This window comes from Peromyscus eremicus, chromosome 2 (genome assembly GCF_949786415.1).
Source record: "Peromyscus eremicus chromosome 2, PerEre_H2_v1, whole genome shotgun sequence".
Lineage (NCBI taxonomy): Eukaryota > Metazoa > Chordata > Mammalia > Rodentia > Cricetidae > Peromyscus > Peromyscus eremicus.
The window spans coordinates 142,667,597-142,687,765 of NC_081417.1; the positions used below are offsets into that span (position 1 = coordinate 142,667,597).

The 20,169-nt window shown below is 50.5% G+C and overlaps 1 protein-coding gene across 1 annotated transcript in view; it reads right to left on the bottom strand.

Annotated features, from left to right (window-relative positions):
- The window catches only part of Ptpru (protein tyrosine phosphatase receptor type U), a 78,461-nt gene that overhangs the window by 24,464 nt on the left and 33,828 nt on the right, over window positions 1–20,169 (bottom strand). The window contains exons 9-15 of the mRNA XM_059255075.1: window positions 17,612–17,721; window positions 17,152–17,353; window positions 16,752–16,854; window positions 14,489–14,762; window positions 13,851–13,887; window positions 12,939–13,077; window positions 8,572–8,729 (exon numbers count right to left, since the gene is read on the bottom strand). Coding sequence (XP_059111058.1) covers window positions 8,572–8,729; window positions 12,939–13,077; window positions 13,851–13,887; window positions 14,489–14,762; window positions 16,752–16,854; window positions 17,152–17,353; window positions 17,612–17,721 — 1,023 coding nt within the window. The remainder of the gene's footprint in view (window positions 1–8,571; window positions 8,730–12,938; window positions 13,078–13,850; window positions 13,888–14,488; window positions 14,763–16,751; window positions 16,855–17,151; window positions 17,354–17,611; window positions 17,722–20,169) is intronic.

The window sequence follows — 20,169 nt, forward strand, 5'->3', positions numbered from 1 at the left end:
CATTGTAAGACACTGGTCCAGCCTGAAAAGCCAGTTCCAAGAAGCAGCAAGGACTACACAAGGTGAGGAAATGCAAGACTTTAAGAAGAGTTTCTGGGGCTGGGGAGATGGCTCAGAGGACAGAGCACTTGTTACACAAACCATCTGGACCTGAGTTCAATCCCCAGCGCTCATGTAAAAAGATCCAGGCATGGTGGCTTGGGCTGGTAACCCCAGTGCTGGGAAGGCAGAGACAATAAACAACAACAAAAAAAATCCCTGACAGCTCACTGACTAAACAGTCTAGCCTAGTGTGAACTACAGGGTCAGTGAGAGACCCTGTCTCAGGTGGTGAGGAACTGAAGACACCTGATGTCAACTTCTGGCATCCAAATGCATACATACACACACACACACACACACACACACACACACACACACACACACACACACACGAATACACACATACATGTATACACACAAACACATACAGACACACACGTACATACACACATGCATACACAAAGGATTTCTGCTGGTTCAAAGAACTCAGCTCAGGGGTTTGCTGTGAACACAGAGCCAATGGCTCACAAAGTGAACACCAGGTAGAAAGAGAACCAAACAAGGGTGACAGAAAATTGACCACTTATCCCACAGATCCCGATCAGCCCACGTGACCAGCAGACACAGAGGTACAGTCAGTCTCTGACGAGCAAGAACCAGATTGAAACCAGATGTGAAGCCAAAGCTGAATCCAGGCAGTTTACAGCTGAGCCAAAGAACAAGGCAAGATACTCTACAGATGAGACCACTGGGAAAGGGTGGGGTCATATGCCATGACCTGGTTTCCTGGGCTCAGAGAAGCCAGGCCTCCATTCCCTTAGCTATGGGATCTAAGAAGCACTTTCCACCCCATCCCAAGTTCTGCCCCAAGGACCAACTGTTCACCCACTAGCAGGGTGATTGTTCCCAGGGGCTGGGCAGATGGCTCCATGGGTAAGAGCTTGTCATGAAGGCATGATCCACAGTTGCCCACATAAAAAATCAGGCACAGCAGCATATGCCTGTAACCCCAATGCTGGGAGTGGGACAGGATGAAGACAGGATGGGACCCTGGTGGGTAGGGAAGAGGGAGGAAGCCAGGACAGGCAGTCAACACCTCTGCTTCCTGGTGGCCTGGTGTCAGCAGTTCTACTCTGCTGCCCCCTTCTCACACTAAAACCATTGAAACAGTGAGCCAGAATAATAATAAATAATAGCTTTAGTAATAATAAAATAATAATAAAAATAGCTTCCTTCCTGAAGCTACATTTATCAGGGCACTGAAAAGATCGAATGAATGCAACATGGTTTTCTGTTGTAAACCCAAACTGGGTCCCTGGTATTTGGAAAAGACAAGAAAGGGGAGGTTGAGCCAAGCGGTCATGAGTAGACAAAGCATGAGAGAGATCTAAGACTCAGCTCTAGTCTCCTAGACACATGGTTTTCCAGATACTGTAACCTGGCCTTCACTGTGTCCACCCTCCCCATCCCACCACCAACCAAATCCCCCCTTTTCCAATGGCACCCAGCTGGAAGGCCTATGCCCTCCTTTGGTGGCTTGAATGAAAATGGCCCCCATAGGCCCACAGGGAGTAGCACTATTCAATGTGGCCTTGTTGGAGTAGGTGTGGCCTTGTTGGAGGAAGTGTGTCACTCCCAGTGAGCTTTGAGGATTCAGAAGCTCAAGCCAGGCCCAGAGGCTCACTCGCTCTTCCTGCTGCCTGCCAATCCAGATGTAGAACTCTCAGCTACCTCTCCAGCACCATGTCTGCCTGCATGGCTGCCATGCTCCCCTTCCGTAACAATAGACTAACCTCTGAACTGTAAGCCAGCCCCAACTAAATGTTTTCCTGCTGTGGTCATAGTGTCTCTTCCCAGCCATAGAAACCCTAACTAAGACACCACCCTACCTCAACCCCCACTCTCCCAGTGCCCCCCACGTGTGTCCAGCCCAGTGGGAACGGCCCTGGTCCCTCCTATGCTCACCTCCATGCACTTGCATCTGTTGCTCCTCATCCTACATGTCTGTCCTCCCCACCTCCGACTCCTAAATCCTTCTTGCCCTCAGAGCCAGCCCCATGCAGCACACACAAGCGTTGGCCATTCAGAAAGACGTGTGCCAAATCGCAGCTCTGCCACCTCCGACTATGTGACCTGGACAAGTGATTTCCCCTCTCTGAGCCTCTTTTTCCTCTTTTCTTTTTGCTTAATTGTTTGCTCGTTTATTTGCTTTTGAGATAGGGCTCAGGTAGCCCAGGCTGGCTTCAACATCCTTATGTAACCAAGGATAACTCCCGCCTTCACCACCCAAATGCTGGGGTTATAGGCATGAGTCACCACGCCCTATGAATGTAATGCTTGTGATCTAACCCAGGGCTTCCTTCACATCAAGCAATCATGCCATCCCATGAGGCACATCCCAGCCCTCCTTTTTCCTGTTTGGTTTTTTTGTTTGGGTTTTTTTTTTTTTTGTTTTTTTTTGTTTGTTTTTTTTTTGGTAAAATGAAAGTTGATGACTACCACTAAGTAATGTAAAACTGTGAGAATTCAAGAAGGAAAACTGCAAAAAAGAAGTAAGTGCACATTGAACTTGAAAACGTACATGAAACAGACAAATTCCCTGACAAACGTAATACCCATTGCATCGTTTTCTGATATATGTGTGATATTTTTATAGACATATCAAAAAATCCAAAGTGACTCAAAAACAGAAAGTCTGAAAGCCTGGCTCATTTAAAGACAGTGAGGATAAATTTAAATCTTGGGCTGGGGAAATGGCTCAGTGGGTCGAGGTGCCTGTCACTGACTCTGCCAACCTGAGTTCAATCCTCAAGACCCGCACAGTAAAAGGAGAGAAACAACTCTTATTAGCTGTCCGCTGACCACCCACATACACACACACACAGTGGCACTCATGTACCTATGGACGTACACATATATGCACAGAAAATATGTAAAAAAAAAAATATGTAAATAGCACTAATTGTCTCCAACGCTTACATGGTGGTGGCCCTGGTCTCCTTTTCCCAGGATCACTCTGGACTCCTCAATTAGTCCTTGAGTTCCCTAGGAGAGGAACTACAGTTCATTCATCTCTCATTCTTCCTCCATCCCCCACCCCCATTCCGCCTTTTCCAAGAGCATTCAGCAGCAAGGCCTGTGCCAATCCCAACTCAACACCTTTCTTTAAAGAGCCTTAAGGGTTCTTATTTGTTTACTTTGGGTTTGTTTTTTGTTTTGTTGTTGTTTTTTGAGACAAGGTTTCTTTGTGCAGCCTTGGCTGTCCTGAACTCACTCTATAGACCAGGTTGGCCTCGAACTCAGAGATCTGCCTGCCTCTGCCTCCCAAGTGCTGGGATTAAAGGCGTGCAACACTAGCACCTGGCTATTTTGGTATTTTTTGAGACAGGGTCTCACTACATAGCCCTGGCTATCCTGGAACTCACTATGTAGAGCAGCAGGCTGGCCTCAAATTCATAGAGATCTGCCTGCCTCTGCCTCTGGACTACAGGAATTAAAGGCATGTATCACCATGCCCAGAAAAATGTAATGTTTTTTAAAAGAAATTTTAAATCTTTCCATAAAGAAAACAACAACTGAAAAGATGGTTTTTTGGTGAATCCCACCCAACTTTCCAGAAGTGAATCAGTCTAACCATCCATGATAAAGGAAAAAGAGCAGAAACCCAGTGCATTTTTAAAATTCTGACACCAAAACCAGACAGGAGAAGTACAAAGCAGAACCTTGTCGGAGAAGAGCCTACCCAGAAAGACCTCTTGAAGATCTTGAACAATGGCTATGGTAAGTTTGAAGATGTGTAAGTGTCACTCACTTCATTAACAAATGAAAGGGAAACCGTGGCTATTGCAGTAAATACAGGCGAGAGCGGCTGGTAAGTTTAATGACTGTTTAGTCTAAAACCTACTTAGCAAACTGAAAACTGAAGGGAATTATTAACCCCCAAACCCTCAGCAAACCAGTCTCCATGTTTAAACATTGGAAGTATCTTCTTAAAGCCAATAACTCAAGACAAAGATGCCTACCTGCTATGACACCTCTACTCACTATAATACTACAGGTATGTAGTTAGAGCTTCAATTGCTGAGACCAAACACCAAGACCACAGCAACTCTTACAAAGGAAAACAATTAATGGGGCGGCTTACAGTTCAGAGGTCAGTCCATTACCATCATGGTGGGACATGGTGGCATACTGGTGGACATGGTGCTGGAGAAGGAGCTGAGAGCTTTACATCTTGATCCGTAGGCAACAGGAAGTTAACTGAGACACTGGGCGTGGTTTGAGCATATATGAGACTTCAAAGCCTGCCTCCACAGTGACATACTTCCTCCAACAAAGCCACACCTCCTAATAGTGCCACTACTCTTTGGGGACCATTTTCTTTCAAACCCCCACAAGGCACCCAACAGTGAAGTTCAGAAAACCACGGAAAGAAAAGCCTAGAACAGTGTTTCTCAGCAATGTGGGTCGAGACCCCCTTGGAGGGGGTTCACATATCAGATATCCTGCATATCAGATATTTACGTTATGACTCATAACAGTAGCAAAATTACAGTTATGAAGTAGCAACAAAATAATTTGATGGTTGGGGGTCACCACAACATGAGGAACTGTATTAAAGGGTCGAGGCGTTAGGAAGGTTGAGAACCACTGTCCTAGAAGAAACGGAAGTGCTGGTGTCTGCAGATCCTCTGTGACACTGGAAACCTGAAAGATTCTGCAGATACATTAGATCTAAGAACGTCTATGGAGGAGTATGAACTTAAGGCCAAGCCATGTATCAAAAATCAACTACAAGCTGGGTGTGGTAGCACACACCATTAATCCCATCACTCTGGAGGCAGAGGCAGGAGAATCTCTGTGAGTTTCAGGCCAGCCTGGTCTACAGAGTAAGTTCCTGGACAACCAGAGCTACAGTGAGATCCTGTCTCCAAAAGAGAAAGAGAAAAAAAGAAATGATGGAGAGAGCAAGGGAAGGAGCTGTTTTTAAGTGCACGGCTTGCAATCGAAGTAAAAAATAAGAACCAGTAAAATGGCTCAGCAGGAAAGGGGGCTTGCCACTAAACCTGATGATCTGAGTTCAAATCCTGGGGGACCCACAAAGTAGAAGAAAAGAACTGACTCCTAAAAATTGTCCTCTGACCTACACACACACACACACACACACACACACACACACACACACACACCATAATTTTAAGTTTCTGAGTAGGCAACCTGGAGAAGGTGCAGCTTCATGTAAGACACTGCCCTTAGCGTGCACCAAGCCTGGGTTCAGTCCTCAGCACCAAAGAGTAAAGAGCCTGACGTAGCTCCCAAAGGATGTACAAGAGTTTATGGAGAAAAATGTAGATGTAAGTTAGCAAGGCACCATGTGTCATGTTCATGCACAGCGTCCATGAGAGGAAAGATGTCTTGTAAGACCTTAGTTCTCTTAAAATTGATCCATAGATCTGATATGAAGCCACTTGAAAATAGTTCTAAAATTTGTTGGCAAAGAGATTGAAGACACAAAACACATGAAGAGCAAAGGGGGTGGGTACATCTCAGATACCAAGACAGCTAAGAGCACCCCATGACTTCAGCCCAGGGGCCACAAAACTGGCCCGATAGAAAAGAACCAGAACTCAGTCCACACACCACGGCACTGTGGCAAAATGATGGGGACAGTGAGAGGGCTTAGCAGGTAAAGGTGCCTGCCGCACAAGCCTGGCGACCTGAGTTTGATTCCCTAAACCCACCTAAATGCAGAGGAAGAAGACAGACTCACAAAGTTGTCCTCCAGCCTCTGCATGTCCGCAGTGGCACGAGCCTCCCCAACCCAGGTCAGATACACAGAAAATAAATCAAAGCAGGCTTTTAGGAAAGAAAACGATACAGAAGTTGCTCATTATTCCTGCGGATTAAAGAAAATCCTTAATTCATGCCACTCACAAAAATAGATTCCAGAGAAAGATTTAAATATGAATTGCAAAATATGAAGTTTGAGGGAACTAAGGGTTAAAAATGCTTAATGACGTGTGTGTATGTATGTGTGTATGCATGTGTATGTGTGTGTGCATGTGTGTGCATGTGTATATGTGTGTATGTGTGTGGTATGTGTGTATGGTATGTATGTGTGTGTGTATGCATGTGTATATGTGGGGCGGGGACGTGTGTGTATGGGTGCATGTGCACACTCCTGTGGATGTAGCTGTGGGTGGGTGCCCATGCGTGTGGAAGTCAGAGGCTGACACTTGGGTGCCCTCTACACCTCATTTTTCAGGACAGGTCTCTCCCTGGACCTGGAGCTCACCACTTCGGCTCCACTAGCTGACCAGTAAGCTCCAGGGACCTCGTGTGCCTTGCCCTTAAAGGCTGAACCACCTCTCCAGCCCTTGCTTGGCCTTTGAAAGGTTAGTTCTGGGGCTTGAACTCAGGTCCTCACGCTTGTACGGCAAGTGCTTTACCCACAGAGTCATCTTCCCGGCCCCTGAGAAGAAGTCAAAGAACAACAGAAAGAGGAAGTCACAGAGAAAATAACTGACAAATGTAAGGACATTAAAATAAAGACTTTTCTATTCCTCCAAAGACGCTATAAATAACCTGGAAAGACGAGCTACAAACTGGGGAAAGATATTTGCAATTCATAGGCAGCAAATGATTATTATCCTGAATATATAAAGAACGCCCAAAAACCACTAAGAAAGCAACCAAAAAAACCTAACAGAAAATGAGGTGAAAGATGTGAGCAGGCGTTTCACGCACGGAAGAAGAGACCTGAATGCCAATCATGCCTGGAAAATGTGTTCAACCTCATTAGCGCTCAGAGAAATGCAAATGAAGCCTATAGAAAATCACCCTTCCATACAAACCAGCTCCGCAGAGGGAAGGAGGCTGGCGAATCCTAATCCTGGTGTACAGCAACAAAGTCTTTCACACGAGAAGGGGCGAAGCGAAACTGCTTTGGGAAACATCCTCATCCCGTCTCACGAGGTGGAAGGCGCATGTACTTCATCATCCAGGGAATCGACGTCTAGGATCTCACAGGCAGGAGTGTCTAAAGACCTGTGTAAAGGTTCTCAGAAGCCCCGCCATGCCAACAGGAAACCAGAAGTGATAAATAGTCGCAAAGAGCACAACTGCGACATAACCATACAATAGAAAATGATACACCAGGGAACAGTTCATGAATGACAGCAAAGCCGAATGTCTACATGGGTAAGTATGAGAACATGGCATTGGCTTGAACAACAGCGTGTGGGTTCCTTCTTACAAAGCTAGAACATGAGTAAAATTAGAGTGCTCTTTAGGGAATATGTACGCATGGTATAACTGACCTTAAAAGGCCAGATAATTGGGCAGACAGACTGGAGAGATGGCACAGATGTTAAGGGCTCGTTGCTCTTATGTTGTTTGCTTTCTGTTGTCTTTTTGTGAGGGGTGCTGAGGTTAGAATCCAGGGCCTCCTATGTGCTACATAAGCACTCTGCCACTGTACCACCTCCCAGAACATGCTGCTTTTGCAGGGGACCGGGGTTCAGTCCCCAGTACCCACACCACCTCCAGGGAAACCCAATGCCCTCTACTGTCCTCCTTTGGTACTGCAAGCACATGGTGTACATATAGACATACAGGCAGACACACATAAAAATTAAAAAAAAATCTTTTAAGACAAAGGCAAGATAATTGTGAATAAAAGTTCAGGGAGTATTTATCTGAGAGGGCAGCAGGGGTAGCTGGGAAGCAGTACTCTGCTACAGTTCTGAGCAGCCAGTGGTTCACTGGTATTCAGTATGATTATGGCTTTAGGTACAAACAGTGTCTCAGTGGTGTTCCCTATTTTCTTTTGTATAAATCAACACTAGCCAGGTAGTGATGGTGCAGGCCTTTAATCTCAGCCCTCGGGAGGCAGAGGCAGGTGGATCCCTGTTAGTTCAAGGCTATCCTGGTCTATGGAGTGTGTTCCAGGACAGCCAGGGCTACACAGAGAAACCCTGCCTCAAAATACTAAAACAACAACAAAGTTAAAACATGGAGAACAAAAGAAGTCAGGGCCCAGCACCTAGCAGGTGACTCACTCTGCTCTGGCAACTGGGACACAACACCAAGTAATTCACATATGCTATCTCATTTGGACATCACAGCAGCCCTGTGGAGAACTGGTCTACCAGCAGAGGTGACCTTCTTCCCACTTTATATGTGAAGAAACAGACGTCTAGAGAGTTTAATTAAGCAACTTGCCCTAGGTCACTCAGCCTTATAAAGAAGAGATCTCACAGGCCAGTCCAGGGCTGTGTGACTGCAGACTGGTTGTCTCCACACCCCTAGCTACTGGACCCCAGTGTGGCGAGCAGTAGATGCCCAATAAGAGGTTAAGGTGTGCTCATCACCTCACTGCTGTGCTGGCAGAATTCCTCTAAGCCCCTCCCAGCACAGTGTCAACATACCCCATGTATTCTTTGCATTTCTGGGCTAATATTAGCACACAGAAGGCAGGACTGTGTCCTGTGACCTGTGAGCCTGGGGGTTGGGATGGCCAGTACTTACCCCGAGGACTGTAGCCAGGAGCATCCATGAAGGACAGGCCCAGTCGCTCATCCTCCTGCAGGGTGCTCTGGTCTGTGAAGCTGCGGTCCACAGCACTCATCATGTGAGTCTTCTCCTGGCGGTAGTTGACTGTGGCCTTAGTCATGTTCACTGGCTTCCTGCAGAAGGGGACAGTTGGAGACACTGGAACTGTGAGTGGAGCCAACAGCACCCAGAGATGGGAGGGAAGGCCCAGCTCTCAGAGCCTTGGGATCAGGAGTCAGCAGCATGGCGAATGTATCTCCAGATACAGAAGCCGCATGGCCTATCCTCTTCACTCACCAGCCAATAGCAGCCATGATAGCTGGGACCTTGTTTCCTATGCCTTCTGGCCCCAAGGTCTCAGGAGACAGAGTGCCAGCTCACTCTAGACCTAATTAGGTGTTACTGCAGAGCCACCATCCCACAAACGGGAAGGAGATTAACCCAGATAGCCCCTAACACCCACCTCCCGCAAGCCCCTGCCTGGGAGCTCCCTCCATCCTGCAGGAGAACTAGGGCCTTCTGAGGGCGGGCCAGGGTCTGCTCTGCCAGCTCAAGGGTCTCCCAGGGAGCACCAGCTCCACAGAATCCTATCACCCCCCTGCCTAGCCAGCAAATGAATGTGGCAGGGGGAGGAGAGACTTGGGACACTTGGGTGCTTGGGACACTTCATGGGTGGAGACCTCAGTCTGTGACTCCCATGATATGAAGCAGAAGCACAGCTCTGCGGCTGAAAGGCCAGACACAGAAACGACCTGGGGCCATGTGGAGGCTGAGAAGACCCTGCCAAGCTGGCTGAACAGTGAGACCCAACAGAACCCTTCGGTGAGTGGATACTGGCCTAGAAGGCAGTCTACAGTGATAAACCACAGGCTCTGTTCCCAGCCAGGGGACCTCAGCCTCCTTGGAAAAACCACAAAAACAAACCCATCAGGTCCACAGGAGACAGAGCATGGGGGCTGACGGAGGACACCTGACTCCACCGGCCTCCGGCTGATCCCAGCATGAAGAGGAGGTGGATGGAATTTAATGTACACACTCAAAAGTTCCGAATTTAGGTTCAAAAATTATCTACATGAATTCATGGGGAGGAAAAGCAGCCATGTCAGCAATTCCTTGGAGTGAGGGGAGGAAAAGTGGGGGCTGGTGCTGGGAACCAGCAGGGTGAGGGACAGGTTCAGGAAGCATGGGGGCAGGGGAGGCGGTGAACCTCAGTGGAGAGAGGTCACTGAGCCCCAGGAAGGTGATGTGAGCTGCAGGGTGGCTGGAACGAGTACAGAGCCAGCTGACTGTAGAAGCATTGCTGTGGCAAAGGGTAAAGATGCCGTGAGGGAGGGAGGCCGTGGAAAGGAGCCGGCATTGACAGCCGGAGAGGGAGAGAGAGAGAACGATCAGGAGGGCAGGCCCTGGGGGCCTGGGGTGGTCAGAATTACTCACGGGTAGTAGGAGTAGGCATAGCGATCTCTCCTGGCAGCGTGCGAAGAGAAACAGCAATGTGACCAGGCTTCCCTCCCAGAAGGGAGGGACCACACAGGCCAAGGGGCCATCCTTAGTCTAAAGACTGGCCAGACTCAGTCACTGTGAGCTCAGACTGAAAGCCCTTCCAGAATCTTCCCTCAGTGTGCAGCTGAGGGAGGCAAAGAGTCTGAGGGCTGCCCAGTTTTTGCAGTCACACATACGTGTGCAGAGACAAATGCACGCACACACATGCACACTCACACATAACAGATTCACATGTGCATACACTCATACACAGAAATACACACTGGCATACACATCCACATGTATTCAAACACTCGAAGGCGCCTTCCCCCCTCCACGCCTGCTCTGGTCTTTGCAGATAGCCCCCCACCCTCAGGCTCTCCTCTGCAGCCTCCACAGCCCCCGAGCAGCAGCCCTGCACGTACACCTCAGCCTAGGAAGGAGAGTAGCTAGGGTCAAGGAGAGGCAGGGTGGAGAATCCCCAGCAGGGTGGAGAAGCCCCAGCAGGGTGGAGAGGCCCCAGTAGGGTGGAGAATCCCCAGCAGGGTAGAGAGGCCCCAGCGGAATGCCTAGGCAAACCTAGGGCCCACTCTTCCTGCCTTGACTGACTCTGACTACAGGGCTCATTAAAAAACCAGGCCACCCTCTCGCTGGATACCCAAAGCTTGTGTGAAAAGCCTCACATTGAACTAAGACTGCTAATGATTGGTAGAACACTTGCATGCTCGAGGCTCAGGGCTCAATCTTCAGCGCTGAAAAAAAAAATCCCATTTCACAGATGAGGAAACTAAGTCACAAGTTGTCATGGCAAAGGCCAGAGTCCCCCAGGTCTCAGCATACTTGTCTTTGGACTCGGGCCCAGGAACTCCGGTGCTCCCTCCCAAGGCTCCATCAGGCCCAGGGGTGGATGCTGTACCCCCTACTCAGTCCATTATATTTGCAACACAGGCTGATCTGATACCTGTTCAGACCCCACAATGCAAACTGGGGGAGCCCTGAGGCGTGTACTGGCTCCCCAAGGCCAGGACCAGGGGCACAGTGATGGCCACAGTGGAAATGAATGACTTTTAGAGGAAGTAGCAACATGCAGTGCTGGGAAAGAGAATGGTCTTAGAGGCCTCCAAGATAGCCTGGACAGGTACTGAGATGAGTTAGCGACTGTTTAATGAGGACGGTCTCCAAGTGACACCCTGACTATACACTTATGACCCACCCTGTCCTAGCCAAAGCTCTATTTGCAGGGTATGGGGATGATATTCCACATGGCTGACTCTCTCCCCTCAGGGGAGATTTCTAGGAACTCAAATATACCCCAGCGGTTCCACTTACAGCCTCCTACACCACACTCTACTTAGAGGCCCCTCTCGGGCACAAGCGCAGAGACCCGCCATTGGCAGGGAACCCTACCATGAGGCCTTCACAGCTGCAGTGAAGTTCAGAAGCCTGAGTTCAGAGCAAGCCCCACCACTTTACCTAGAGACGTGGGCAACTCACTTTAATTACAGCTTCTCCGTCAGAGAAAAGGGAGCCAGGCCTGCTATTTGTCAGGATCCAAGAAGGAAATGTTCTCGGATAGACCCCAAGTGCCAGAACCTCGCCTGGCACATTCTGGGTACTCAGTAGCTAACGCTCCTGGCACACAGTCATTCCTCATTAAGTGATCATTAAAAATAGTGTGTCTCGAGACACTGTTCTTCGACTTCAAAAGAAAAAAAAAATCTGAGCCTGAGTCCAGGATAGGCCATCCCCCACACAACCTCCATTCCACTGGCACACCCTATCTCTATTGCTGATGGCCCTAGCCAGCTCTTTGTCCCCTCCCTGGATCCCACTTATCTGCTCCTGGCAGCCCAGAGAGCCAGTGCCAACCAGCCTGTGTGTGCCCAGCCTGGCAGCAAGCAGGGGCTACGGAAGCCAGAGTCCAGATGGGGAAGGAAGAGGCTGGCTCCGCCTCTGGCTCCTAGGGTGACCTTGGGCAGGTCCACTGCCCTCTCTAGGGCTCAATTATGGTACTTGAGCCACCATGTTCTGGAAACGCCTGGTGAGAAGGAGTTAGCGTGTGGCTGCAGGCAGAGGGGTCTGAAGAGGTCCCATCCTGCCTCCAACTCAGCTTCAATCACTGGGCTGCAGGCGGGGAGGTTGTTTTTGTTTTAGCGCTTTGAGCTTTTGTTTTGTTTTTGAAATGGGATCTCATGTAGCCCAGGCAAGTCTTGAACTCAGTACACAGCAGAGATGACAAAGATGGGCCTTTCACTTTTGGTCTCCTGTGTCCATCTCTGGAATGTTAGGATCACACGTGTGTGCCATCATTTCTGGCTTATGCCGGGCTGGGGACCAAACCTAGGGCTCCGTGTATGCAAAGTGAGGGGATCATCAGCTTTGACAGGCTCCGTGGCTTTGGAACCATTCTAAACACTAGACCAAATGTCCTTCAACTCCCTGGCAGCTCTCTCGCACTCTGGGGCTCTGAGCTTGCACAATCCGTCATGGCAGATACCCTGGCTAGAGGGCCGAGTCACCATCAGGTCGCCACTGTGCCGTCCTATTGGGACAGCCCCTGTAGGGCAAAGGAGGGCAGTGCCTGCTTCCAGCGCAGCTCCTTGGCACCAGGCAGAGTACCCATTCCTGGAGAGTGGCTCCTGGCACCAGCCAGACCTGTGCTCCAGCCACAACAGTGCCCTTTGCTGAGTCTGACTCCCGCTGCCCAGCGTGTGTTAATCCACAGGCCCAACGCCCAGGCTGGCAACCCTCCACACACTTTACCACGGAGGGGGGGCGGTGCATGACGGGGTCTGCTCTACCAACCCCAGCCATGGCTCCTCCGTGCCCAGCAGGCCTTCCAGCGGCAGGAAGCCCCTACTCACCCTTTGCGAATGATGACAATGATGGCCCCCAGGAGGAGAATGAGAACGGCGAGGCCACCTGCACAGATGCCCAGGATGAGCCCCATCTCCTCGGATCTCTGGGACACTTCGAGGGGTCGCTTGCTCTCCTTGCAAGCAGCTGGGAAGAAGAAACGAGACAGAGAATCAGAGACCACCTGGCCCTACAGGCCAGGATCCGAGCACCGAGACGCTGAACACGCTGCCCAAACACGCACACACCAAGACCCAGCACTGCACCTAGGCACTGCCCCCCCTTTCAGTCAGAGATCTGTCTCCTCACCCCACCTCTCAGCCAAGAGCCTGCCTTCCATATTCCAGGTCAGTCTCCCTCAGCCTGCTCGCCTCCTCTCAGCCCCCCTAGAGCGCCCCCCCCAGGAACTTCAGACAGAGAACTGGGGACACCTGGGGCCTTCAGGCCTACCCTCTTGCTCTCCTTGGAAGGGGAAAGGTACCTGTGCCACAGATGAGACATCCCAGGATGTAACCAACCACATTCCATGTCTAGAAGAGGGATGGTCCTCACACCACAGCCTCCCTGCCTGGCCCCACCTATCTCTCCCACCATAGGAAAAGGAACATACACAGAACCCAGAACCAGGGACCAGTTACCACCACCCTCAAGACACAAGCACGTTGGCTTTCTCTCTGTAGGCTGGTCCCTATCTCTGTCAGGGGCCCTTCTGTCACTATGGGGAGTGTGAAGGGAGAGGCTGCCTGTTGTCCAGCTTGAAAGAAGGCCCTGAAGTGGGCACCAGGGGGTTGAGACCTTCCTGACCGGGGCCTGCCAACCACAGGCCTAGGCTCTCATAGCCCCGTCTGTCCCAGGTCCCCTGGAGATGTACAGATGAGAGGCCGTGCCTGGGCAGGGCTGAAGACACCCATCCAACTCACCTTTCCTGGCAATTCGGATGCAGTTCAGCCGGGTTTCCTGGAAGTACAGATGAAGGGGCTCAGAGACACAAAAGCCAAACGCACACTCTTACACCTCAGAAACCCTTGTCGGGATCGCTTGTACTTGGCCAAGGCTCACATGCCAGACACAAACTGTTAACTAAGGACACTCCATAGAGCTGTGCCTTGAGACCAATGAGACCAAAGAACACAAAAACAGCATGAGAAAGTGGGATGGGGCCTCAGACATGAGGGCAGGAACTAGATCCAGGGGTCTGCTAAAAAAAAAAAAAAGGAAGAGGCCAGGGCTGGAGTACTGAGGTCCCAGAAGCCCAGAGAAGAGGGAGGAAGGAAAGTCTGGGGTGGAGATGGGGCCTGGGACTCTAGTGGTGGACGTCTTGGGAAGAGGTGTCTGAGAGAAGGCAGGGCCTCAGGAAGTAAGGGAGCCTGGTCAACAGGAGTGTTGGGTCATCTGTGGGAAGAAGCCTGGGATCGGCAGGGTGAGGCTCAAGGAGAGGTTAGGGTATGGGGGAGTCTAGGACCAGGTCTCAGGCCCCAGTGGTAGGTTCCCCCAAAGGCTCCCCACCCTACGGCCCACTACCCCAGTTTACACCACCAGGACCCAACTGGCCCCTCACCCCTTTCAGGTGGCTTGCTGCCTGGAAGTAGATGAGGTAGGCCTTCCTGGGTTCAAGCGGTGGGTTCCAGAAGCCACGATAGGTCTGGTTGTCACCCACAGTGAAGGGCATGGCCTCAAGCAGGCTGCTGGCAGCCAGTTCAGCCCCAAAGTAGTGCACCAGGCCGCGAGCCAGTGCTGTCTCGAAGGTCAGAGGTACGGAGAAGCAGTCCTGACCTCCCGGCTCCCGCCGCGCCCGCCGTGGCCGCTCTTCCTCCACAACCACCTGGTACACGCTGGACGGGGGGGGGAGATGGTGCAAGTGACCCCAGAGGGCCCAGAGAGCCTTCAGGTGGTGAAGGTCAGGGGCCTTAGTTCTGTCTCTTTCTAGCCCAGCAAGTCACAGAAACTCCTAAGCCTCAGTTTCCTGAGAATGCCTCTGCCTTCCCTCCAGTTTCCAAGGCAGAGAGTCAGTTCACGGCCTGTCACAAAACCACTGCAAACACCGGCCCAGATCCCTCTCAACAGCCCCCCACGCTAGGGTCAAGCCTCCCCCAGCTCCAAATGCTCCCAGGAGGTGACAATAATTCACATTAGCCCAAAGCTGAAATGGTGTCTAAGGAAACAGAGCCTCAGAGAGATGAGGGTCTCCCTGTCCACCATGTCCCATCTCCTTATTCCCATCTAGCTTGACCAGTCCCGCTCACAGGATCCCTCAAGAGGACACTGAGGGAGAAGTTTCCCAAGTCCTCCCTGGTGATGCCACACAAGGACCTGGAGACATCAGCAAAGAACATAATACCTACAGGGCCTGAGGGTCAGCCCAAGGCAGGCGGTGGTGGCAAATATGGGGGAGACCCAGCAGGTGAGGAAGAGAAGGTCAAGGACAGGATGAGAAGGTGGAGGGTTACCTAGGACATGTGACCAATCTAACCACCTTCGTGGGACAGCCCCCAGCCCCACTAAAGGAGGAGACCCAAGTGGCAGAGAGGCTCTGTGACTTCCAAAAGTCACACCCACCCTCACATCTCCATGCCAGACACACCACAAGGGCAACCCCGAGCTGACCCTACTCACACACTCCCCATCTTTGCTCCAGCACACACACACACACACACACACACACACACACACACACACACCCCAGAGGTTTTGCAGATCAAGACGGCTGACATAACTGGTAATTTGATTGGATTGAGAAACACCTAGGAGATTGGTAAAGCACACTTCCAGGCGTGTGTGCAAGGACGTGTCTGGAGAGGGTCACCTAAGAGTGGAAGACCTGTCATGACTGTGGGGGTACCATCCATGGGCTGAGGGTACAGATGGAATAAAGTAGGGAAAGGAGAAAGCCAGCCAGCTAGAACCTCTGATTCCCAGTTAACTCAGTTAAATCACCGCCCCCACTAACCCCCCCACATTCTCGCCATCCTGGTGTTCTGCTAAGTGGACAGTGCCACGCAACCATGGACTGAGGTCTCTGAAGCCATGAGCCAAAGCCCTTCCTTCCTCCCGTTGTTCTGCTAGTACATTTAATCATGTGCTCTGCACAGGGTTCCATGAGCTTAAAATGACTTTGTGCACATGAAGTCCCAGGGCACTGCCAGGCTGGCCATGAGTCACACCTGCATGAACACCTGCATGCTCTCAAACACATGCAGACTCATATTGACACCCCCACCACCACCACATGCCTCTCACCCACTCTCACATCTCCACGCCAAACACATCACAAAGGCAAACCTGAGATGACCCCATTCACACACACTCCCCATCTGTACTCCAGCACACACACACACACACACACACACACACACACACACACACACAGCCAGCAGAAGCAGCCATTCTGACATCAGTAATTAATCCCAGAGTCCTCTAGAGAGTAGGGAGCAGAAAAGCTACATGCTAGGCTATCCCCCATGGAGATGGCCTTAACTGGCTGGTTCTCTATCCTTCTAGAAGGCCCATCCCTGTATCTCCAGGAACAGAACTAGTTAGAAAATACAAGGCCCCAAGAGTTTCACTTCTCCTAAGCATCTAATGAACCACCCTGGGGAGGCCTAGTTCCTTCTCCAAACTGGACATTGTCCAGGAAACCCATGACAGTTACCAGCAGAGACCTATGGTCTTGGCTGGAAATGAGTAGCTTTAAGCTTTCCACTGCCCAGAATCATGATGTACCCTCCTCAACCCTGAGCCCAGGCAGGAAATAGGATAACCAGAGAGCTGGCCATATCAGAGGAGAGGCCTGTTGCCTACCCTCTCCGTGCTGGTTTTCCCACCTGATGGGTGCTCCGCGACCCTGGGCCGGCCTCAGCAGCACTGTGATGGTGTTCTCAGACTCACCCAGGGGTGACGGCATGTCAGCATAATCAAAGCTGGGAGCTGAAAAGAGACAGGGACACAAGCATGGTGCCTGGCCACCTCCAACCCCCTTATCATCATGTTCCCCTGATCTAAGCTTCCATGGACCCCGATCTTAAGCACTAACCTCTGACCTCAAGCCTCTGATTCTATCCACCATAGTCTCCTGACCACTCTGATTTAGTCCTGACTCCTGACTTGAAGCCTTTAAATGATTCGTTTATCTCAGCTAGGCCCTCTGTACCCACACTAGGCTGCTCCACCCTTCAATATCCTTGGAACCCTGGAACCCTAAGTCTCCCTCCCAAGGAAGCTCACCTGAGATGTTGGTAGTAATCTCAGTGAGAGCTGCCTGGCCGAAGCCCTTGCTGGTACGGGCACGCACAGAGAAGAGGTAGGTGGTGCCGGGGTGCAGGTTGGAGAAGACGTGGTAAGTCTCATTTCGGAGTTTGGAGATGGTGCGTCGTGGGCCGGGCACGTTCACTGCTGGGTCCGAGGACTCGATGCTTTGGTAGCTGATCTGGGGGCAGAAGAAGCAGGTAGGTGGAACAGGACAAGGATGGCTGCCCTATCCCAGGAACCCCACCCACCATCCACTATAATCCACGGAAACTAGAGATGTACTGGGCTGCCCCGCCCCCAACACTCAGAACTCACAGGGCACAGACTCTGGCCATCACGGAAGTAGCTTTAAGGCCCGTTTCTGTCCTCCCCCAGGTCTCCCTCTGTGCCACAGCACAGGAAGGAACTTTGACCTCCCACCTGGGCCCCTGTTCACCTCATACTGAGTGATGAGGCCATTGGGCTCCTGGGGCTCCTCCCACTTGAGAAAGATCATGTCCTCCAGTGGAGTGAAGGTTAGGGACTCCGCTGCAATCCCACCAGGCACTGGGAGGGAAGGGTGGAGGCAGAGGAAAGTGGGCTTTGGCTCCAAATATCAGAGTTCATGTGTCAGCCTTGCCTCTTCCTAGCTGTTCTGCTTGGGCCATTCTCCCTGAGCCTCAGTTTCTGCATCTATGAAATGGGTATGACGAAGACCCTCTCTCACCAAAAGTAAATAATGTGAGGTATGCAAAGTTCAAAGCTTATGTGGCCCATTCCATAGGGGCCAAGACATTCCTTCCACTTTCAGCAGGTTCCACTCAGGCTCCTGTTTATCTCCAGCTGTAGCGTTCATGAAATACAGATATTTACCAGAGCAAGAAAAACAATTGCAACAGGGGGTCGGGATCATGGGTGGAGATGTTTTCCTGTCTAAAAAGATCATAATTACATAAATGGTCTCAATGAGACTGAAGATAATTAACTGACAATTGATATAACTGACAATTATATCATACACACGTGCTATGAAAATTTCCACATGTGCACTATGAGGTAGGTCAGTTTAGTTTGTGCTGCATTGTACACTCTTAACAAGCATGAAGCGGGCAGCTTCTGAATGGGAAAACACTTTGATCAACTTTTGTGAGGAAGCAGAGGCCATCAGGCAGGGACAGTGGAAGGAAGGGTAAGAACCAGTGAGAGCTGGGCTGAAGAGTCAGCTCGGGTCAAGCATGAGGACCTGAGTCTGGATCCCCAACATCCATGCAAAAGTCAGGACTCTGGTGTGCATCTGCAACCCAGCCCTGGGGGTTGGGGACAGAGGCAGGTGGTTGCTTGGGGCTCACTGGCCATAACTGGCCAGCTGAGCTGAACTAAGGAGATCCAGGCTCGGTGAGACCTTGTCTCGAAAAATAAGTTGGAAAGCAATAAAGGAAAACATCAACCTCTGGCCTACACACACACACACACACACACACACACACACACACACACACACACACAAATAATACAATGAAAGCTAAGCATTCAGTTAAAGCAAGAATTCCCAAGATCATTCTCCACCCACCTAAACAGAAAAAAAAAAAAAAACAGCCCACGGCAATCAACAATTCCAAGTGACATTAAGATCACAGAACCAAGTTTTCATTCACTGCTTAGTGGAGCATAAATTGGCACAATCACCACCAATGGAAAACTGGTTAAATCTACTAAAGATGAACACACACTAGGATGCAACCTAGCCATCCTCTCCTACACACAGCCACATGACATGTGAATATCTACCAAAAATAATCTACACAGACTCTCTTCAAAGCATTGTTCAAAGTAACCAAAATCAGAATCTGCCCAGATACTCACCAACAGTTAACAGAAAGTAAATGTGGCACATTCATTCCTGGAGTGAACCACACAGCAGTGAGAATACATTCATTCACTAGGACCATGCACACCACAGTCTGGTCTCTGGCATAATATTCACCGAAACAAGCGGCACAAAGCAAGCATCTACTGTATGATTCTGCTTACACATAGCCCAGAACTAAGCAAAAATTAATACACAGTGTTATCTGGAGGGATAATGGCTACCCTTGGGAGGCAGTGGACACAGGGAGCATTAGTGGCCTCCTGGGGTGTTGGTGATGTGATTTCCTCATTTGGATGTGAGTTCCCTAAAGTGTTCAGTCTATGGGAATTTATTGGACTGACCACTTAGGATGAGAGGCCTGGACAGAATGAGGTAGCCTGACCATATGACCAAATGACATGCATAGATCATGAGAGTGGAGTAGTCTGGTATTCAGCTACAGACTGTGCAAAGCTTTGGGGCAATCCCAGCCATTGCTTGTTCCTGCTCTGAGACACTCTTCAGTGCAGCCTTTGCACATGCTCAAGGTGATTGGTGTCTGGGGAGAAAGCAATATGGTGGACTGACTTTTATATGGGCTACCACTATTAGGAATAGAAACTGTGCACGGGACAGCAAGAAAACCCACCAGCCAGTCCACTGACAGGTTCTTGGGAGTCTGCGGGAATTGAGGGAAGGCAACGGGCATGTGTTCGCATTAGAGAGCAGCTGTAGACGCGGCAGGTCTGCCAGGTGTGGTGTTGTGGACCTGTAAGCCCAACATGTGGGAAATGGAAGCAGGAGAACTGCCATGCCATACATCCAAGGACAGCCTGCACTCCTGGTGAGGCTGCCACACAAAATCAAAAACAAAAGTAAGTAACTCAGGGCTGGAGTGAGCACGGTGCTGAAGTGTGGCTCAGCATGTGCAAGGTGGTGGGCTCAGTCTCCAGCCTGAAACCAAACAACAACACCAGCATTAGGGCCAGCTTTATAGAGCCCTGCTCTGCCAATCACAGACTTGCTATATGAGGTCATCTGTCATTTCAGGACGAGAGACAGCAGCCTGCCACACAGGGTAGTCATGCGGGCTGAGTGCATGGATACATAGAATCCATCCATACTGGTGTCTAATGTGGAGCATGTGCCTAAGTGCAGACAGTGTG